Below are 23253 nucleotides of genomic sequence, written 5' to 3'. Positions count from 1 at the left end.
TGCTTTTCTACAGCAATGTTTCGTGTAGATGTGCTCAATGGTTGGGAAGGTTTTACCCATGATGTATTGGGCTGAATTCACTACGTTTTGTAGGATTTTCCACTCAAGGACGTTGGTGTTCCCATACCAGGCCACCTATCAACCTCCTTTGCTGCGGAGAGAAAAACCTTAGCTCACTCAACGTCGCCTCTCGAATCTAGACAGCATCCTGGTAATTCTCCTGGATGCACTCTCCAAACCTTCCACATGAACACAATATTCCAAGCTTAGTCAATATGGGCTATTCAAATTATGGATCTGACTGGAATTCCAAATTAACACTAATCAATTGGAGCTAAGAGGTGGTACTGCAGAATGATGTCGATGGGCTGATGCTGTTGTCCTGCCAACCTATTACTGAGGTACTGGTCTTGGCCAAATGGTTGTGTAGAAGGAATACTGGCACTTATCCTCACAGAGGCTGTAGTTCTTCTGACAAGTGTAAAGTCCTATTTTGTATTTAATTTACAGGCAGAAGATGGCAAAGATAAAGTTCGCAAGAAATTTGACCCAGCTCTGAATGAAGAAATTTCCAGTGACTCGGAGACTGAAAGGTAACCCAAGTGTTCATGCTAGTTTGTGCTATTTGGTGCTAAGAGTTATTGGATGTTATGATTCTCGACCAGAAAGAGTGAAATGAAGCTTACAGATCCAGGTGACATTGCAGGTCAGGTACTGGAACAACTTCCATCAAATCTGCCTATGCCTGCTTGAAGCCATAGAGCTCCATCCCATTTTTTCACCCCAACTGCCCAGTTTACCCTTCCTGCTCTCTAAGCTACTCTGAAGAAGTTTGCTTTACAGCATGAGTTGTAAGATTGGGATTCAATTTCTGCCTCTGTCTGGAAGGAGTTGTCCATTCTCCTTGTGACTGTGTGGGTTTCCTCCAGATGCTCCGGTTTCCTCCCACGTTCCAGAGAGGCATGGGTTAGGATTAATGAGTTGTGGGCATGCCACGTTGGCACTGGGAGTGTGGCTCAGCATAATGCTTGCTGATGTGATCTGGTGTCAATGACACATTTTCCTCTGTGTGTATTAATGATAGAAGGGCATGACCTCACTGTGCAGATCTTTATTCGGCACACACATCCTGAAATATCTCATTGTGATAATACTGTCTTGTCAAGGGTCACAAGAGACCTTAATAATACTGTGTAATGATCTTTAGTTTTCCTGTGGTTCTGCCATTTTGAGCAAAGCTCTGCATGTGTTTAGTCTGTCACAGCCTGACTCCATTCATGGGTGGTGTGAGTAAGCACATCACTTCAGTTGTAATTTTTCACTGAAGTGGGTACAGAGGAGATTTATGAAGATATTGTGTGGACTGGGATATTATACCTAATGAGGGTGGTTGGGATAATCATAGAGAGATTAAACGCGGTACGAAGTCTTGCCAACCATCCATTTTATAGCCAATTCTACCGTAACACACATTTTTATTCTCACATTGATCAGGTTGCCTCTTTTCCATCATCCTCCTCTCCAGATTCTGCCACTCATTTGCACAGTTGGGTCAATTCATGGTGGGCAATGAATTTCCAAACGTGCGACTCTGAGATGAAAGGGAACTGGGAGAACATGAAAATTCAGGGTTCCATCTGTGTTCTGTTCGCTGTGCTACTTATGCTGCCCTCCCTTCAGAACAGGAGACTGAGGGGAAGCAATTGAGTACAAGGTACTGTACTCCAAATTCGGCCTTGGCAACGTATTATATAACTTCAATATAATACCCAACTCCTGTGCTCAATGCTCTGACGGGGGATGAGAGGTAACTTGATAGAGATGTATAAGGTAAGAGGCATAGATAAGAGTGGCCTGCCACCAACTTTTTCCCGGGGTGGAAGTGGCTATACTTTCTTAGGTGATTGGAAGAAAGTTGTTTTTTTTATGTGGAGTGGTGGGTGGATGGGGTGTACAAACAGGGTTGTGGTAGAGGTAGATACTTTAGGGACATTTAATATGCTCTGTGACAGGGACAGGAATAGAAGAAAAATGGAGTTGCTACATGTGAGGGAAGGGTTAGATAGATCTTGGAAATGGGTATAAATGTTAGAAATGTAGAAAACATACAGCACAATACAGGCCCTGTGACCCACAAAGCTGTGCCAAACGTGTCCTTACCTAAGAAATTACCTAGGGTTACCCTCTATTTTTCTGAGCTCCATATACCTGTCCAGGCGTCTCTTAAAAGACCCAACATTATGTGCTGAAGGGCTTGTACTGTGATGTACTGTTTTGTATTAAGGACCTACTTCACTTAACAGAGTGGTCTAAAGCCAAGGGCATAATTTTAAAATAAATGGTGGAAGGATTAGAGTGGAAGTAGTGGAACATTTTATCAAGTAGAGTGTGGTAGGTATCTGAGACATGCTGTGTAGAAGGCTGGTGCCAGAGACCCTCAGCATCTTTGAACAGTATTTGTATGTGTAATTGAAGAGTTGCTACTTGCAAAGGAAGCTCTGAAGTGACCCTGTGCTGGAAAGTGGGATGAGACTGGTGGCCCTTTTAACTCGCAGAGACACAATGGACAGGGTGGTCTGTTTTCCGATTTTGTGATTCCAGCTATCTGCAGAAGGATGCAAATGTTTCATTTGGAGTGGCTGTAATGTGTCCTAGCCACCCCCCGCATTTGTGAGTGATTTGCCAGTCTTGCACTGGTGAGTAGGGCGAAGGTGAAGATCTTGTGATTAGTATTATTGACATGCCAGTGGCACCATTCAAAACAAAAAGCTTTTGTTCACTTGGGCATGTCTTTAATTATATTTTCTAATTGTCTTGCAAGCAGGGTTCATAAACCTTGTTAGGATCGGTCTGAAGGAAACATTGGATAAACTGTGATTGTTCTCTTCGGAAAAGAGGAGTTTGAGTGAAGATTTAAATTAATTGTTTAAAATTGTGAGCCATCAGGCTTAATGCTCTGTTAAGTACAGGGTGTTCTCTTGCTTCATGATGGTTGAAAGTTGAAACTTGGAGTGTTGGCAGGCCCATTAACAACAGAAGTCCTTGATCATGTGTCCATATCAGATACTTCCCAGCAAGTGCTACTAAATGAAATCAGGACCAGCCCTATTATCCTTCTATTCTGTCCCATCTTGAAGGTACTAAATCTAAGAATCATAATCCAGTTTAGTATCACTGCAACATACATCAAAGTAAATACAGATGAGAAAAGGTTTATGAAATGTGAACAATTTTCCTTGTACTTTGATTTATTATACCCTTCAATTAATAAAATCAAAAGCTTGTAATTTTTCAATTTTCATTCTAAATATTCATAGTATGCATTTTACAAAAAAACACTTGAAGTGCCACACAGTTTTCAGGCTGTGTAAACTTTTCCCGCTGCAAGCAATGATTGGTTTGCCCAGCTGTAAGAAGAAAATAGACAGAACCTTGGGTGCCATTTTTTTAAAGCACTGTCTCTTGAAGATGTTCTGAATGGTGGGGAAGGTTCTTTTTTATTTAGAGACAGAGCACAGAACCCAACAAGCCTGTGTGCCCTATTACACCAATTGCACCATATGAACAATTAACCTACTAACCCGCATATCTGTGAATGTGGACAGTAACTGAAGCATCTGGACAAAGCCGATGGAGAATGTATAAACTCCATGCAGACAGTGGCAGAATTGCACCTGAGCTGCTGCCTCTGTGATTGTGTCACACCGCTGTGATACGGTGATTGTGTCACACCGCTGTGATACGGTGATAGAAACATAGAAAATAGGTGCAGGAGTAGGCCATTTGGCCCTTCGAGCCTGCACCGCCATTTATTATGATCATGGCTGATCATCCAACTCAGAACCCTGTACCTGCCTTCTCTCCATATCCCCTGACCCCTGTAGCCACAAGGGCCATATCTAACACCCTCTTAAATATAGCCAATGAACTGGCCTCAACTGTTTCCTGTGGCAGAGAATTCCACAGATTCACCACTCTCTGTGTGAAGAAGTTTTTCCTCATCTCGGTCCTAAAAGGCTCCCCCTTTATCCTCAAACTGTGACCCCTCGTTCTGGACTTTCCCAACATCGGGAACAATCTTCCTGCATTTCGCCTGTCCAATCCCTTTAGAATTTCATACATTTCAATAAGATCCCCCCCTCAATCTTCTAAATTCCAGCGAGTATAAGCCTAGTCGACCCAGTCTTTCTTCATATGAAAGTCCTGCCATCCCAGGAATCAACCTGGTGAACCTTCTTTGTACTCCCTCTATGGCAAGGATGTCTTTCCTCAGATTAGGGGACCAAAACTGCACACAATACTCCAGGTGTGGTCTCACCAAGGCCTTGTACAACTGCAGTAGAACCTCCCTGCTTCTGTACTCGAGTCCTCTTGCTATGAATGCCAGCATACCATTCGCCTTTTTCACTGCCTGTTGTACCTGCATGCCCACTTTCAATGACTGGTGTACAATGACACCCAGGTCTCATTGCACCTCCCCTTTTCCTAATCGGCCACCATTCAGATAATAATCTGTTTTCCTGTTCTTGCCACCAAAGTGGATAACCTCTCATTTATCTACATTAAATTGCATCTGCCATGAATTTGCCCACTCACCTAACCTATCCAAGTCACTCTGAATCCTCCTCACAGCTAACACTGCTGCCCAGCTTTGTGTCATCCGCAAACTTGGAGATGCTGCATTTAATTCCCTCGTCTAAGTCATTAATATATATTGTAAACAACTGGGGTCCCAGCACTGAGCCTTGCGGTACCCCACTAGTCACTGCCTGCCATTCTGAAAAGGTCCTGTTTATTCCCACTCTTTGCTTCCTGTCTGCCAACCAATTTCTATCCACATCAATACCATACCCCCAATACCGTGTGCTTTAAGTTTGCACACTAATCTCCTGTGTGAGACCTTGTCAAAAGCCTTTTGAAAATCCAAATATACCACATCCACTGGTTCTCCCCTATCCACTCTACTAGGTACATCCTCAAAAAATTCTATAAGATTCATCAGACATGATATTCCTGTTACAAATCCATGCTGACTTTGTCTGATAGTGTTATACTGCTATGATACTGTGATAGTGTTACACTGCCGTGATACAGTGATGGTGTTACACTGCCGTGATACTGTGCCCATGATGGAGCTGGCTGTGTCTACGACCCTCTGAAGCCTCTTGATCCTGTACATTAGAGCTTCTATTCCAGGCTGTCATGTAAACTGTATGTCTTTGGTGACGTACCATATCTCCTCAAGTAGATTTGCCGCCTTCGTGATTGACACAGGACAGATTTTCTGGCTGCTGACATCCAGGAACTTAAACCTACTCACTCTTTCCACTTCAATGAGGTCTGGTGCATTTTCTCCCAACTTCCTCTTCCTGAAGTCTACAATCAATTCCTTGGTCTTGCTCATGTTAAGTGCAAGATTGTTGTTGTGGCACCGTCAACCAGCTGATCTATCTCACTTTTGTATGCCTCCTTGTCACCATCTGAGATTTTGCCAACAGTGGTGTCATCTGTGAATTTGTAAATGGCATTTGAGCTGTCGCAAGTGTAGAGTTGAATAGTGGACGCATCCTTGAGGCGTGCCTATGTTGATTGTTGGTGAGGTAAAGGCAACATGCAGGCACTGATATGTACTGACTGTCTCCCAATGCAGAAGTCAAGGATCAAGGAGGAAGGTGCAGAAACTCAGTTTTCAAAGCGTGATGATTAATACTGAGGGGAATTACTGTATTGGTAAACAGCAGCTTGATGTATATTTTGCTGCGGTCTAGGTGCTCCAAAGCACAGCAGAGAGCCAGTGTAGATCTGTTGCGGCAGTAGACAAGTTGCACCAGGTCTAGGCCCATTCTTGGGTGCATGATAATGCTAGCTATAACCAGCCTTTTGAAGCATTTCATTACATTGGATGTAAGTGCTAACGATCAATAGTCATTAAGGCACCCTGCTCTTCTTGGTCTCTGGCATGATTGCTGCCCTTTTGAAGCACGTGGGAACTGTAGGCCGCAGTAGTGGGAGGTGGAAATATCTATCTTTGAACAATAGAGCCAGTTGGTTGGTACAGGTTTTCAATAGCCGGTCAAGTCCCTGTACGTAGACCAGTACAGCACAGGAACAAGCCCATGAGGTTGTGCCAAATTAATTAAGCTAGTAATTAAAACACTTAACTGAGCTGATCCCTTCCTAAGCAACTTTATCGTATTTACCTCCAAAACTATCCCTGGCAGCGTGTACTCCAGGCCTGCTGTGTTTTTCAATATTATATTTACCCTCATTCACCTTGATGCATGTAATCTAGTGGTAGATATTTCACATCTAAGATACTGACACTCTACTCTAATTATGCATCTCAATCTTAAAAACGTCTATCAGATCCTCTTGCGCTGCTTGAGAGAAAACACCCCTTGTTACCCAACCTTCCTTATGCCATACACCCTCTAATCCAAGCAGGATCCTGATAAACCTTCTGCTCCCTCTCCAATAAAGGAGCAGTGAGAATTGAATGCAATAGTCCAGATGTAGTCTAACCAAGAGTTTTATGAAGCTGCAACGTAACTTCTTGACTCTTGAAATCAGTTCCTTGACGAGTAAAGGCAAGGATTCCATACGCCACCTTTACGAACTTATCAACCTGTGCAGTCGTTGCCCGGGAACTATTGAATTGAATCCCTGGATGCCTCTGCTCATGGAGGCTCAACATTCAAGCTTGAAGCTTCTGGTATTGGATTAGAACCCTTGTACTCAATTGCACATTTTTCTTTTAAGAATAATACTAAAGATTGTTTAAATTCTCTGGCAGCATTGAGCACAGAAAGAAAACTCCGGAGACGTTAGAGATAGAGGAAACGGCACAGGAGAAGAAGCTGCGACTTGCCAAGCTTTACCTGGAACAACTACGGCAAGAAGGTATGTTGTGTGTTACCCTGTTTGCTACCATGGTGTAGACCTTGTAGCAATCCAAATGTTACTTAACTGGAAGTGGTGAGAATAAAGCTTTGATAATGTGAAATCTATGGGATGTTGTACCGGTCTAGCAGATTCACTGGGCTATTGGATGCCTCTACTATTACTTTAAAGCCTGCTTTATTTCAATTTTTACATGGTAGTATAATAAATTTCCCCATAAACCCACTAAGTTTAGAGAATAAGAGAAATGGAGCTAGGTGAGTTTTGATTTCTATGTTTCAACGTTATCAAACAAACTGAGCTGTGCATCCTGCCAAACTCTCTAACATTTCTGGCATTTGGTGTCCCTGGCTCGGGTCATTCATTTGTCCCACGCCCAATAACACATGGCTGACCCTCTATGTTCAGGTCTGCAATTAACAAAGGCTTGTGTATGGATGAGTAAGACAGACACCAAGCTTCTGAGGTTTTGGAACATTTAGATACCAGATTAATACTGTTTGTAGTTAATTACACTGGGTTTGGTTCTAGGTCCCTATGCTAAGTTGCTGCAATTCATTGGGTGTTAAACTGTTCTCCACTATGCCTGTACTCAGGGGAATTTGTTCCTGGTTCTTTCTTAGTCGAAAAAGTAGTTGAAATTTCCATCCGTGTAGCACTTAGTTTACTGCAGTTCTACTTCATTGCATTTTTAAATACAGTATGGATGGACAATGGGATTTGGAGGGTGAAGCTCACAGATTTGTTTTGCTGCCTCCTGTGATTTGATTTGTCCTGCAATTTGCCTTAATTTTTCTTGTTGCCTGCAGAAGAGGAGAAAGCGGAGGAGGAACTATTGGAGAGCGACCTTATTGGAGGAAGATTAGAGGAGGATGTGGTAAGAAATATCTTTTTTTCAAAGGAAAAATTAGAAACTGAACATGATTGTAGTCCTCCCATCTACTGCTAGGAAAATGGAGATCTTATCCTTTTTGTGTATTTGTTTTTCACATAAATGCTTCCCCTGTTGTTGAACATTTGCCCACAGAGTCGATAGTTTTTGATCTCAGTCCAGTGTATAAGCCTCACTTCCATCCCATTTCCCACTGTTCATTTGCAGTTCTCTTTCGCATACCTGTTAAAGACACCTCCTCCCTCCCCCCATCCCCCTCCAGCCAGGTCTTTTACCCCTGCCTGCATTAAGGGGTAATTTACTGTAGCCAATCAATCTATCAGTGGTACTTCAGGATGTGATAAGCAGGCGGGAACAAATGAGGCACTTAAGTATATGAGAACACTTTAAGAAGGAAATCAGGATGGTTGATAGAAGACATGAGATTGCCCTAGCAGACAAGGTGAAGGAGAATTCTAAGGGCTTCTACAGATATATTAAGAGTAAAAGGATAGCAAGAGACAAAATTGGTCTACTGGAAGATTGGAGCACTAATCTGTTCCTGGAACCAAAAGAAGTTGGTGGGGGCGGGGGGGGTCTCTTGTTTTTTTTTTGTATCTGTATTTAGTCTGGAGATGGACACAGTCTAGTGGTGCAGGGAGGTCATGGGCCCTATACCGATTGCAGAGGAGGAACTCTTTGCTGTCTTGAGGCAAATTAGGATAGATACATTTCCAGAGCCTGATAGGATGTTCCCTTAGATCCTGTGGGAGACTAGTGCAGAGATGTCCCTGTCCCTGACCCCAACCCAACCCCAAAAAAAATCTTTAACCACTGGTGAGGTGCCAGAGGTTTGAAGGTTAGCTAATGTTGCTGCATTGTTTAAGACTCTCAGAATAAGCCAGGAAATTACAGGCTGGTGAGCCTGACATTAGTAGTGGGAAAATTATTGGAAGTTATTCAAAGGGACTGGCGATAGTACTATTTGGATAGTTAGCAACTGGTTAGGAATAGGACATTTGACATGGTCCTGCATGGGAGGTTGGTCAAAATATTCGGTCACCTGGCATTCAAAATGAGGTAGTAAATTGGATTAGACATTGGTTTTGTGTAAGAAGTGATTGCTCCTCTGATTAGCGAAAGATATAAATAAGACTGAAAGAGTACAAGGTTGCTGCCGGGTCTTGAGGACCTGAAATAGAGGAAAGGGTTGAGTAGATTAGGACTCTATTCCCCAGAGTGTAGGAGGTTGAGGGGAGATTTGATAGAGCTAAACAACATTATGAGGGATATAGATAGGGTAAATGCAAGCAGGCTTTTTCTACTGGGGTTGGGTGAGACTACAACCAGAAGTCATAGGTCAAGGGAGAAAGGTGAATGTTTAAGGACAACATGAGGGGGATCTTCCTCACTCAGAGTGTGGACTGAACTGCCAGCCCAAATGGTGGATGGGGGTTAGATTTCAGCATTCAAGAGAAGTTTGGATAGATACGTGGTTGAGAGGCGTATGGTGAGTTATGGTCTGGGTACAGATCAATGTGACTAGGCAGATTAATGTTTTGGCACATAGTAGGTAGGCTGAAGGGCCTGTTTCTGAGATGTATTCTTTGACTGTGTGGGAGGAAACCAGGGGAACACGACATGGGTGAAGGGGAGATCACATTCTTCCAGACAGCAGTCAAGGTCAGTTTTGAACCCAGGTCACTAGAGCTGTTAGACAGCAGCACTACCTGCTATGTCATGTTGCCACTTTTGTATTTATTTATTAAGGGTGATCACGAGTTTCTGGTAGAGCCTTCTTGTGGATTGCATCAAATGCTTGTCAGAATGTTGATGTTAATACTTTTGAGTTGGTCCGGAGCCAGAGGGGGAAAGTTACTCTTAAAGTAAAGGCTCTTTTCAATGTGATTTGAATTTTTATTATTTCCAGTGAAATTGATTTGAATTGTTGTTCTTTACAGCTGGAACAGAAGGGAAAACTAAAGCGACTTGTCGCCAAAGATGTGAGTAAAGGATTAAAGATCTCCAGATAGAAATTCATCACATAATGAACATGAGCAAAAGCCAAGTGTGAGTGTAAAACAGGGAAGCCTGTTCTGTTCTCTCAGCTGCAGTTCAAGCATTTTTCAGCAGTTTTTGAGAAAGCTGTGATTACAGGTTCAATGATGCCTTGCGCACAATAGGTCTAAGAAAATGTTAATTTTCACAAATAAAACATTGTAATAGTTGGATTATTTAGCTTTGGGTATTTACACAAGGCTACTTGCCCTTCTAATGAAAATTAGAAATTGCATTGCAATCTCTTGAACATGTCATGCATTAATAATTTAAACAGACATCTGCCTTTTGCATATCATCATGCATCTAACAATGCAATGGAAAATCGTCAGTCTCCAGATATACCTGCAGGAAGGTCCCTGTCACCCAAATCAGAGAAATCCATTTGATTTATTCCCTTTGCTACTAGGCTTGTTCTTCCCTCCCTCCGGTGGGCATTATGGTACAGTAAAGGGTGTACGGCACCAATTCCCATCCTCTATCTACCAGAAAGCTAAACAACAGCAATGTCACAGGACTGCTATACTTATAAGTTCCACTCCAATGTGTACATCTTGATTTCGAGGTTGTCATTCATAAAATCTGTATTAAAATCAGAAAATGTTGGAAACACTCAGCAGGTCTGGCAGCATCTGAAATATTTCTCTTTCCTTAAATGTTGCCTGACCTGCTGAGTATTTCCAGCATTTACTGTTTTTACTCCCCAGTTACGTAGATTGTCTCTGTTTATGCTTTCAAAGTAACTGCACTGTTGTTTGTTTCAGTATCTTCCACCTGACACATCTGAGATTCGCCTGTTACGTGGTCACCAACTTGCTATCACATGCTTAGTTTTGTCTCCTGATGACAAACACATATTCTCAGCATCCAAAGATTGTTCCATCATTAAATGTAAGTTTTTGTAGTTCAATTATATGGTTGTCTCAGCATCTGATACTGGCAACCTGGCTGAAATTTTATCAACAGTAAACTGGAGATGCTGAAAATCTTGACTAACATACAGAATATTAGAGGAACTCAGCAAGTCAGATAGCGTTATTAGAGGGAATGAACAGTTGATGTTTTGGGCTAAGACACTTCATCAGGACCTAATGAAGGGTCCTGGCCCAAAACATCAGCTATTCATTTCCCTCTACTGATGTTGCCTGACCTGCTGAGTTCCTTTAGCATTGAGTTTGAGCTCAGTGTCTCCTTGTTACTGTCGCTACTAATATTTAAAGTCTCTGGATTTAAAAGGCAGAGCATGATACAGTCTCTCAAACATGATTTCAGGGGACATTGCCAGTGGTAAAAAGATTCACACAATCCGTGGCGGTCGCAAGGGAGAAGCAGATCAACATGTGAGGCACACAATGCACATTCTCTCCATGGCAATATCATCAGATGGCAAGTACTTGGTGAGTGGCTCCCCTCTTCTGTAGCTTCCTTGATAAGGTAATATTAGATACTCTGGGTTGTACAGTGTTTTCCATTTCAGACAGAATTAAGAAAGGGAAAGAATCATTTGCATTTAATATAAGGAGCAAGATGGTGCCAGCGACATACTGCGGACAGTTCACAAAGCTACTAGGTACTCTCCTTCTAGAAATTGTACGGTCTTCTAACCTTCGATCGATTGCAGCCTGTAACTTCCCTATTAAGTGATGTACTTTCGAGCTGGTTAAGTGATCTGGCAATTTTGTTATCTGGGGGATTCAGCAAACTAGATTCTTGAGAGTTTAGTTCGTCACTGGGGGTGTAAGCTGCGTTGATTCCTGATGGGCGAACACAAACCTGTGGTTGGCTCCATTACTCCGCACCAAATAAAGCATCAAGAAAGACTAAAATCAACGAGGATGGGCGCTGACATGTGTTCAGTATCATCTGTCCTGTGGTTTACCAGTCTCCCTCTCTTGCCACTGCTGTTGGGCAGGAGGTGCAGGAGTCTTGGGTCTAACACCCCTCTGGTCAGGAGAGTTGTTGTCCTGCAGCCTTTGGGTCCTGGATGAGCTTCACTTGCCTCGGCGCTGAACAGGCACTGCAGCTGTGGGCTCACTTTCAGGGACCCTGCAGTTTATGTTCCTTGCGTTTTTGTTTATTTTTTAACTATTTGTGTGATTTGACAAAGCGCTTCAGCGCTGAACTGACCCTGCATCTGTGACCTGCAGCCATCAGCACTCACCTCAGTGCAGAACTAACTCTGTGGCTGGGATCTTCGCAGTTAATTTTCTGTGTGTTATTTGTTTGCTTTTTTATTTTTGCAGGTTTTTTTCACACCGAGTGTTTAATGGTCTTTGTTCTGTGTTCTTTTTAAAAGTGGGTTCTACTGTGTTTCTTTTGTGGCCGCCTGCCAAAAGGTGAATCTCAAGGTTGTATACAGAATACTTTGATATTAATTGTACTTTGAACATTTTTCCTACTTTCAGGGCATCTCAAAACATTTTACAATCAGTCAAGTACCTGCACTGTAGAGAATAATACTGGTGCTTCTGCACTGCCACATTTAATGACAGTGTTTTAATCTATGATGTAAATATTTACGAAGATGTTGGAAATTTGTTATGGGATCATCACCTCCACTTGCAGGTGGAAGGGTCAAGATTTAACTTTTCCCAGCTGCTCTCCCAATACTGTGTCATGATGTGTCTGCACCAATGATGCTGATTCTGTAGTGGGATTTCAAAGTCCAAGTTCAATAATCAAGAGTTGTCGAACTGAGGCATGGTGACATTAGTTCTTTGTTTCGTTTGTAAGGAGGAAGAGCAGTATCATGCCAGACAGTCTTACAAGCCTCTGATGTTCAGTGAAGTTACAGCTGATGTGATGTTTAATTGAATCTGCTCTCCTCCCATAAACTGATTTAGACCATAAAACATAGGAGCAGAGTTAGGCCATTCGGTCCATTGAATCTGTTCTGTCATCCAATTGTGGCTGATTTATTATCCCTCTTGTACTGTTAGCTAATAGTGTTATTCTGATACCACTCAGCCACTCCCACATGGGAGGAGTTCAAGGTTGTCAGTAAAGTTCAGTTGAGTATCCTATATGCTGATGTTCTGGTATACTCTGCACTCTCCCTCAATAGCAAACACAACACCTCTCAAACCCATTCTCTACCTTTTCCCCATAACCTTTAATGCCTTACTAATCAAGAACCCGCCAGCCTCCGTTTGTAATATTAACATACCATTTAATATTAGGGCAGAAATGGGAAATACAAGAGGGCATAATTTTAAGGTAGTGGTCGCCAACTAGTCGATCATGATCAACCGGTCGATCTTTGAGACTTTCCCAGTAGATCCTGAAAAGAAAATGAAAAGTAAATACACAAATACATTATGCCTGATAAACCTTTTGATGCAAAAGCAAATTTTACCCCTGGAGCGCATATGTAAGTTGGTTTTAACCCACACCTAGTTGCTTTCTCTGGTTATTGTGTTTCTCTTTTTCCTCTGCCCAGCTTTGTGCTTCACATGTGTGCTGACTTCATGTGACTATTGCTGCTGTCTGTCAAATTTCCATGGAGCATGGGAGAGCCTCATTTATCTTAAACATAAACGAACAAATGGGCAAACTGTCCAATGGCGAAAGAAAACAACGTGTGTGGGTAAAAATTACTCACTTATGCATTCATGACTTAACTAAAATTTGATCGACTTTAAAAGGTTTTGACTCTATTATGCTGCTGTTTATATTAGTCAGTTATGCAAAAGTTTGATCAGTTGTACTGCTCTTTCTTTCTTTCGAATTTTTTGCCTTTGATAGCATGAATTCATGTTTAGCATTTCAGATAGTGTGCTGGTAATTAGCGTTAATTTTAGTTTTTACTGAAAAGTTAGTGCCCCTCTCTCTTTTGATTTAGCTGTTATATTTTTTTCAGCGTAGCTTGTGCTGTATCAAAGTGACCAATTAGATTAGATAAGAGTACAGACTGTCGCAAACATCAATATACGGCGCTCTCTGGTGATATCCTGCAAGGTAGCTAGCTAGCATGGTGGAGGCTCCATGAAGGAAGGCAAAAACATACAAATTCCATCCAGAATGGGAAGAGGAATTTCTATTTACCTTGGTGAAAGACAAGTGTGTATGTATGTTGTGCCACCAAACACAGGCATTGGCTAAAAGAGGGAATCTGGAGCAGCACCACAACACCAACCACCAGAAACTTAAAGGCACCTACCCCCCAAAGAGCGCAATTCATGCCTGGAAAGTTGAGGAGCTGAAATCGGGGTTGAAGCCCCAGCAATCGTTTTTCACAAAACATGCTGCTCAAAATAAAGCTGCTATTGAAGCATCATCTGGTGTAAGTCACCTTTTGGCTACAGATGGCGATTTATTCAAGGAAGCAATGGCCATTACCGCAGAGACTTTTTAATGACTTTAAAAACAAAAACAACATCAAAACCACAATATGTAATATACCGCTTGGCCCTATACAGTGACAAGGAGGGTGGAGTCACTGTCAAAGGACATGGATGGACAAGTGTTAAAGGAATTGTCATTCTGTGAATATTTTTCACTACAGTTCGATGAATCCCTGGATGTGATGAACGAGTGGTGGGGATATTTACAATGAGTTTAAAAAATATGTCTGTGAAAATGATGACATCCCCATTCATAAATTGGTAGCAATTACTACTGATGGGGCTCCAGCAATGCACGGTGTGCACATTGGTTTTATAGCACTGTGCCGTAATGACCCTGATTTTCCCAGCTTCCTGGATTATCACTGTGTGATTCATTGGCTGGGAAGGTCGTGGACTTTTCTAATGTAATGACACTGGTGGTCAAACTGGTAAAGTTGATTCGAGCAAAAGCGCTTCAGCACCGCTTATTCAAGGCGTTATTGGATGAGCTCGATGCCGCATACGGAGACATAATTCTTCATGCTGATGTTCGGTGGTGGAGTCGTGGCAAAGTGCTGCAACGATTCGTTGACTTGCTGCCTGAGGTAAAGACTTTCCTGTCGACAAGAAACGAGGAGCACGAGGAGCTGTCAGATGATGCGTGGCTACTGGATTTAGCATTTCTGACAGACATAACGGCTAAGTTAAATGCACTTAACAACGAGCTCATGGGAAAAGACCGACACCTAACCCACACGATAAGCGCAGTAAATGCGTTTAAGGCCAAGCTCGGTATTTGGATTTCAAATTTAAAGAAAGGGAGGCTGACACACTTTCCCAACTTGGAGAAAATGTTACCGGCCATCATTGTAAAAAATGCTTTTCGCCCTGAGCAGCACTGTGCTTACCTAGACAAACTGGCAATAGAGTTCGATCGGCATTTTGGGGAGTTAAACATTGTGAAAGATATTGCTACATTTATTTCAAACCCATTTCTGCCAATCGATTATAGAACAGATAGCAGCCAAATTCCAGCAAGTATTTGGTGTGCCAAATGATATTGAAATGGAAATAATTGATTTGCAAAATGACATCGATCAAGGGACGGTGACTTTTGGAGGTTTGTCAGCAGGGAGAAGTTTCCTCATCTCACCACATGTGCACTAAAAGTCAGTGACTACTTCGGGTCAATTTATCTGTGTGAAATTGCATTTTCACAGATGAAAATTATTAAATCTAAGTACAGGAGCTGTCTTACTGACAGACACCTCACAGACTGTCTCAGACTGGCTGTCTGTAGTTATGAGCCAAATTTCAGGGAACTAGCAGAAATTATTCAGCCCCAGTCATCACACTGAGTGCAACAGTCAATTTTTATTCATTTATTTTTCGCGTTGAAATAAAATTAAATAATGAAACTTAGAATTAAAGGTATGAAGTATTGTAATATTCTTAAGGACAGCTATGGCCTGTTTGATATGCTAGTTAGTGTTTTCTTGGTTGAATTAATTTGAAAGTTTGACAAAAGCATTTTATGTAATTCAAATACAGTTAGCCCAAATAAAAGGCCTCAAGTTGGAAGTACAATCTGAGCTGTTTTTCCTCTAAACAATTTAGTAAGTCGATCTTGCCTTTCACTAAGGCCGAAGTAGGGGATCTTGGGCTTAAAAAGGTTGGCGACCACTATTTTAAGGTGATTGGAGGAAAATATAGCAAGGGGCTGATGTCAGAGGTTTTTTAACAGAATGGATATGTGGAATGCTCTGCCATGGTTCGTGGTAAAGGCAGATATATTAGGGCACATGGATGATTGAAAAATGAAGGGCTACAAAGGAGGGAAGGGTTAGATTGATCTTAGAGTAGGTTAAAAGATCAACGCAACACCAGTAGCTGAAGGGCTGTACTGTGCTGTAATATTCTGTGTTCTAATGTGCTCTCTATAGTGATTCGAGCTTTAGGAACCGTATGTAAGGCAAACTTTTCACTAATAATTGTCAAATACCCAACAATTAAAACCAATTCCAGCCCATTCTAATTTAATAATTTCATCCTATTTAAATTAGATAGGACCGAATGGAATAAAACAGCTCCTGTTTCGTTCTTACTATATCCTTCAACTCTTAATTTTCATGTTTCCTTCTGGGCCACTGTGGAACAACACTTTCCATGCTGTGTGTGAAAGTGGCACATTCAGTGCAACACTGTACACAATTCTTAACTACGTTAACCTCAAATAAATTTTCTTCTCTTAAATGCCGTACCCTGATGCGGTTTCACCACTATACTGCATTGTTTTTGCAAGACATCCCAGTCCAGTAAACTATCCTCTTTGGAATAATGGCCTTAACTAGTGTGATACAGCTCATTCATTACAGTATATGATGACCCTCTCTCTGTTTGAATTGCTGGAGTTTGAAGCATGTAATATACTTAGCATATCCTGTAGATCTAACTGTGAGCCCATAACAGTGTACCAGTTGTGTTTGTAAAGGTATGCTGTGGATGGATTCTGTATCAGTTAATCCAGCTGCTTTTCTTTGCAGGCTACAGGCGACCGAAACAAGATGATCTTGATATGGGACGCAGTTACGTGTCAGCATCTTCACACATTCAAAGGGCATAAAGATGCAGTGTCGGTGAGTTAGCATGATGGAGTTGTGAGATGTGTGTGTTTATGGCAGAAATTTTCAGTTTTCATGGAGTTAAATAGAACCCCAGAACGATGTAGCATGTTCAGTTCACTGTGCGTGCTCTCATCTTTGAAAGTTAAGTACGTCCTTCAGTTTTCCATATCCCTAAATATTCTTCTGTCAAGTTTTTATCCAATTCCCTTTCATAAATTATAATTGAATCTCCTTCCAGGCAATGAATCCTGGTAAAAACAAACACCAATTGTCTCTCCTCCACTTGTCTCTGGTTCTTCTGCTAGTTAACTGAAATTGAGTCTAATTTAAAAAATAGACACACAAGTTGCTGGAGGAACTTAGCAGGCCAGGCAGCATCTATGGAAAAAAGTACAGTCGACATTTTGGGGTGAAACTCTTGGGCAGAACTGGAGGAAGAAAAGCTGAGGAGTAGATTTAAAAAGTGGGGAGAGAGAAGCACAAGGAGATACGTGAAACCTGAAGGGGGAGAGATGAAGTAAAGAGTTGGGAAGCTGATTGGTGCAAAGAGACAGAAGGCCTTGGAAGAAAGAAAAGTGGGGAGGAGCACTCGAAGGAGGTGATAGACAGAAAGGAGATAAGGTGAGGGGGAAAGGCGATGGGCAGTGGTGAAGGAGGGGTGGGGGGGCATTACTGGAAGTTCGAGAAATCGATGTTCAGGTTGGAGGCTACCCAAACGGAATATTAGGGTTCCTCCACCCTAAGTCTCCTGATCCCTCTGACATTGACAACACACTTTTTATTCCTCTTACCAGGACCAAGGTGTGAATTCATGGTGCTCAAAGCCCTCTCTTGAAGTCTAACCCCAACTTCCCTTCAACTTGTCAGAATCTTTGGTTCTGTTCTAAAGATCCCTACGTGGTCTCTTGGACCTTGATTTTTCTAAACTGCATCCTCTTCTAAACGCTGTATTGTTCCAGCTAGGACCTGATGGCAATTTATGAAGTTTGCAGTTTCATTCCAGAATGAACTTCTCAATATGTACTGCTCCCTTTTAAATATTCCTTTGCATTTTCTTAACCCTTTTGTTCTTGCAATCTTTTTAATATTGTATAGTATAATTAATATTGTCTCAATTTTTTCCCACCCAAAAGAACTGATTATTCTTGAAATCCAATGTGCTATATTTCTGCTGCCAAAGCGAGTTACAATCTCCATTAAGATGTACTGCATTAGAGTTCAGTTCATCTGTAGCCTTTGAAATCATGCTGACATATGCCAGTCCATTGGAAGGACAGGAATATTAGGGGAGTTCTCTAGGACAGCTTTTGGCCAAGAGGGTATCGCCAGTGTCCCCAGTAAATTACAGTGACAATGAAGTGCTGCATTTTGAATCCGGTGGAGTGGTTTGGGTGCCCTCTAGTGCTAGTGCTTCACAGAGCATTGTACAAGAGCTGCTACTGTGGCTTGTTTTGGTACACAATGGTTTGTGCGATGCTTTACAACACTGGCTTCAAGATCATGAATCAATTCCAGTTGCTGCCTATAAGCAATTTTGTACGTTTTTCCCGTAACCACGTGGATTTCTTCTGGCTGCTCTGATTATCCCACATTCCAAAGATGTACGTGTTGGGGTTAGTGAGTTATGGGAGCGGTAAGCATGGCAAAACTTGGTGGGGTGGGGAAGGGGGCCTGCCCAGCACAATCCTCACTGAGTTGACGCAAATAACACATTTCAATATATGTTACGATGTATGTGTGACAGACAAAGTTGTCTTGATCTTTGTAATTATTTGGGAAAAGTTAAGGTTATTCATTTTGCGCTCTGTAATCATAGACTTTGCAGCTGCTAGTATATGCAGCAGTATCTGCGAATGAACGAGCTATAACTCAGGGGGAGCAATAGACAAGATACCAGAAGTATGTGTAGTTGTTGGTTTAGTCATTGTTATTAGAATGAAAGCAGTCAACGCTCAGTTTGAACCTATTGCTTCACTGAGGATTTGGAATGAGTACAGTCTTGGAGCATACGGATCCCTTCTTTGTAGAAGTGGTCCACAGCAGGGGTGATTGATAAGTTCGTGGCCTAAGGTAGCAGGAGTCAGTTTTAGAAAACCTAGCACATCTATTTTTCAACATCGTCCCGTCCTACATGTACACACTAAGTCCAGCGGTCTTGGAGCATACGGATCCCTTCTTTGTAGAAGTGGTCCACAGCAGGGGTGATTGATAAGTTCGTGGCCTAAGGTAGCAGGAGTCAGTTTTAGAAAACCTAGCACATCTATTTTTCAACATCGTCCCGTCCTACATGTACACACTAAGTCCAGCGGTCTTGGAGCATACGGATCCCTTCTTTGTAGAAGTGGTCCACAGCAGGGGTGATTGATAAGTTCATGGCCTAACATTGAAGGAGATGAGTTATTAACTTCAAACTTTCTGCATAATCACTCAGAGTTGAACTGCAAGTGCATGTAACGAGAGTATCTTGGACCTCCAGTTGGTCCACAGCAGGGGTGATTGATAAAATTGTGGCCTAAGGTAGAAGGAGAGAAGTTATACAGCTCTCGTTACATGCACGTGCAGTTCAACTCTGAGTGAAAATGCAGAAAGTTTGAAGTTTCTTTTTATCTCCTTCTACTTTAGGCCACAAACTTATCAATCACCCCTGCTGTGGACCAAGGGATCCGTATGCTCCATGACCGCTGGACTAAGTGTGTAAATGTAGGAAAAATAAATGTGCTAGGTTTTCTAAAATTGACTCCTCCTACCTTAGGCCACAAACTTATCAATCACCCCTCCTATATTTGAGATTCATTTTCAAGTATATACAGGAAAATAAAGAAATATTTAAAGAATTTATGAAAAACTTCATAAAGACGGGCAAATAATCAACATGCAAAAGAAAACAAATTGTGCAATCAATCAAACAAAAAACAAACAAATATACTGAGAACATGAGTTGTAGAGTCCTTGAAGTGAGTCTATAGGTTATGGAGTCAGTTCAGAGTCGAGGTGAGTGGAGCTATCCCTATCAGTTCAGGAGTCTAATGGTTGTAGGGCAAAAATGTGGAGTGGACTTCAAGTCAGGTATATACATTCTTAATAAATGTGTGTGTATTAATTACCCAGAGAGACAAGGATATATGTATTTTATATTATAAGTACCAAAAAACCCGGAGAGGCCAGCAAGCGAGACAGCCAAAGTCTGCACAAGTATGGCAAGTTCTCCAAGATGCTTGGAACAAACTACCAGCCGATTTTATAAAGCTGCATTAACAATGTACTTAAGATCATTGAAGCCATGTTAAAGGCAGAGGGTATCACACCAAATATTGATTTGATTTAGATTTTTACTGTTTTCTGCTCTTTATAGTAAATTTAGAAACTTTTTCATTATTTTTTTGAAAGCATCTTTGCTTTACAGAATTTTTTTTACATGTGCTTAAGACATCTGCACAGTACTGTATATCCAACTCTTGGGTGCTGCCTTTTAATTATGTACTTCTCCATTCAGGGTTTGTCATTTAGGAAAGGGACACACCAGTTGTACAGTGCCTCTCATGACCGCTCTGTTAAGTTATGGAATGTTGACCAGAATGCCTACATTGAAACACTGTGAGTACTGCTAACTTGTAATGATTGCTGATCTTGTTGGGATTGTTAAATTCCTGTTCAATTCAATAAGTTTCCACAGACTTTTGACTAATTAAAAAAATCTGAATGATTCTTGTTGATGCTATAATTAACGAGTTGATTACTTACTCTAATATGGTACACTCCGCAATTTGCTGTGTGTAGGAGAACCATTATTGATTTCTGATGCCCATGAAAGAACTGTTTAAAGATCCCCATAATCTTGCCATGATATCTGTTACATTTGACCATTGTATGTTGCCGGAAGTGGTAGAATGTGGGTAGAGGTGGTGGAGAGGAGTTCATGAATGTGTGAGAAGAAAACGGGTTAGGGTAGGATTACCCAAAAAAGGGTATATACAGTAGTCGGTACCAAATGGCCTGGTTCTGTGTTGTATCTCTATTTCAGTATTCAATGCATGCTCTCAATTCCTGGAGAAAGAAAATATGCTGAACCTTGATTTAAACAATGAGGATCCAGAAAAGCAGAAGCCTGTATTTGACATGGCTTACACTGTTGTGCTTCATTTCTTTTTCCCAAAAATAAACAGATTTGGTCACCAGGATGCAATCACAGGATTGGACAGCCTTAGTCGGGAGCGATGTGTCACATCAGGGGGTAGAGACCGTACTGTGCGCATTTGGAAGATTGTGGAGGAAGCACAGCTTGTATTTCATGGTCATGAGTGAGTACTATGGTTGTGAATGAGCTGCTGTAATTAACCTATTTTGTTCCATGTTCTTTTCTGATTCAGCAGCAAAGGGTATCCCTCACCCTCTCTCGGCACTATTCACACCCAGCATGAGAAGATTCCCCCACTTGCACAAAGAAATTGCCCTTTTTACACCCTCCAAGATTCTCAAAAATCTACCATAACATTTACCCCAGTATTTTTCCAGATAAACGTTTTTCACCATTATCTACTGGTATCGGTACCAAGTTCTCGAAACATGGTTGTAGTCAAGTTCTCTTGTACTGTCTAGTATTCAAACATCACAGGCTAACACCATTTTGTCTGAACAATACCATTTTGGGTTACACATCTTAGCATATTCCAAGGAGGAATCAAATTTAACTCTTTCCTTGCACGTGCAGCCTTACATCTGTGACCTTTTGTACAGATGGAGGGGGTAGAATAGCGAATAAATGGGTAATATATTTGGATATAGTTGCCATTGCTGTGATCATCTCTAGCTTTCATCTTGTTATTGAAGGTGGGAGGGATCTCAGACCTTCCTGCTGCTACCTGTTTGATTGTCCACCACAATTCATGACTAGATGTAGTAGGACCGCAGAGCTTCAATGCGATGTGTTGGTTGTGAGGTTGCATACTGTTCAGTATGTGTAGTCCTACATTTGAACATCAAAAATACTAGAAATACCCAACAGGTGAAAAAGCATCTGTGGAAATAAACAAGTTTATCATCAAACCATGCAAAATCAGAAGGCTAGTTCTAATGCAGACAGAGAAGGTAAGCTGTTGGAGGTTAGAGATTTTGGCATTGAGTCCAAGACAAAAGGTGAGGTGCCATTCCTTCAGTTTGTGTTGGGTTTTGTAACAATGCAGGAGGCCACAGACCAGTCAGTGTGGTAGGGGAGAAGTGGTGGGTGGTTCTCTGTAGACTGTTTGATCTGAAGTAGAGGGGACCTCATTATGGGCTTCGAGTGCAGTAGAATAAATTGAAAGAAGCATAATCACTGTTGTAGGTTTGTGACTGTACAGCTTCCTCTGGTTGGCCTGATGTACAGGTCTGACACATAGTTATACTTAATCAGGCTGTCGCATTACTGGCCTGTGGTACAGTTCTCCCAATTTAAGCACCACCTTATGTGTTCATAAATTCTTTGCAAGGTCATTTGGGTCAGTAGTGGCTTGTTGCCTAACTTGATGCTAGGTACTTTATCCTTTTTCATTCTTTTTCAGCTTTAAGAGTAATGATGCGACTAGCCAGCTTTGTAGGCTATTTCTGAGGACCTTTAAGAGGTAGTCATGCATCTAAAACTGATCTATGTTGACCAACCAAGATATGGTCTGCAGATTTGATTGAAGAACGTCACTGATCTGGATGGTATTTACAACAATCCAATCATTCTGCAGGCAGAACAAAGACTGGTTGTTTCATTAAAAATCCTAGATTATTAATTTGAATTTAAATTCCCTACCAACTTGTCTGCAAAAAAAGAGTTTGTGAGGGTTCAAGGTTAGGAAAACTTTGGAGGTATATGGGCCAAACACAGGTAGATAACATTAGCTTAGGGAAGCCCTTTGGTTGGCATGGACAAGCTGAGAAGAAGGGCCTCTTTCCATGCTGTATAATTCTTAACCCTATTTTGTCACTATTGCCATCAAATCTCTGCTTATTTGGAATGTGTGTCTAGTCTGTTCAAGTGGTTGTAATGCTCATTTTCCAAAAAGTGCTGGGCTGTACAGTGTGGTAATTCTGGCTGAGTGGTTTTGGCAAGTTGAACAGAGTTGGCAGTGCCTATCAGAATATGGAGACCATACTCCACTCGGAATGTAGTGTACAGACTGATTAAATACAAAATGTCATTCCAGTTCCAACTTGTAACTTCCAAATGCTTTGGTTTCTGGTACATCTAGTTCATTCTTTGACTTCTATGAACAGTTGTCTTTCACTGTTGTTCCTTTTACATGAAGCTCATTGATTTCACACCTGCCTGGTGCCTGAGCTCACTGGAGTAATGTGACAACTTTCCACTTTGCACCTGTCAGTTGAAGACAAATCATTTGGTGACACATCTGACCGTGCTGGTGGGTTAAAGATAGCAGGGCTGCCATCTCTCTGCCTCAAGATTGAGTGCTTCTCAGACTTGAGAAAATAATAACATGCTTGTGTAAGC

The 23253-nt window shown here is 41.6% G+C and overlaps 1 protein-coding gene across 1 annotated transcript in view; it reads left to right on the top strand.

Moving 5' to 3' along the window:
• Positions 1-23253, top strand: part of rrp9 (ribosomal RNA processing 9, U3 small nucleolar RNA binding protein) — a 48933-nt gene that overhangs the window by 3590 nt on the left and 22090 nt on the right. Inside the window, exons 2-10 of the mRNA XM_063068372.1 lie at positions 511-593; positions 6794-6900; positions 7710-7777; positions 9733-9774; positions 10594-10720; positions 11102-11226; positions 16698-16790; positions 20272-20372; positions 20942-21076. Of these exons, the coding sequence (XP_062924442.1) occupies positions 511-593; positions 6794-6900; positions 7710-7777; positions 9733-9774; positions 10594-10720; positions 11102-11226; positions 16698-16790; positions 20272-20372; positions 20942-21076 (881 nt within the window). The remainder of the gene's footprint in view (positions 1-510; positions 594-6793; positions 6901-7709; positions 7778-9732; positions 9775-10593; positions 10721-11101; positions 11227-16697; positions 16791-20271; positions 20373-20941; positions 21077-23253) is intronic.

This window comes from Mobula hypostoma, chromosome 15 (assembly GCF_963921235.1).
Source record: "Mobula hypostoma chromosome 15, sMobHyp1.1, whole genome shotgun sequence".
In the NCBI taxonomy this organism is placed as follows: Eukaryota; Metazoa; Chordata; class Chondrichthyes; order Myliobatiformes; family Myliobatidae; genus Mobula; species Mobula hypostoma.
Note: the sequence above shows the minus strand (reverse complement) of the source record. Positions and strands in the feature narration are given on the sequence as shown.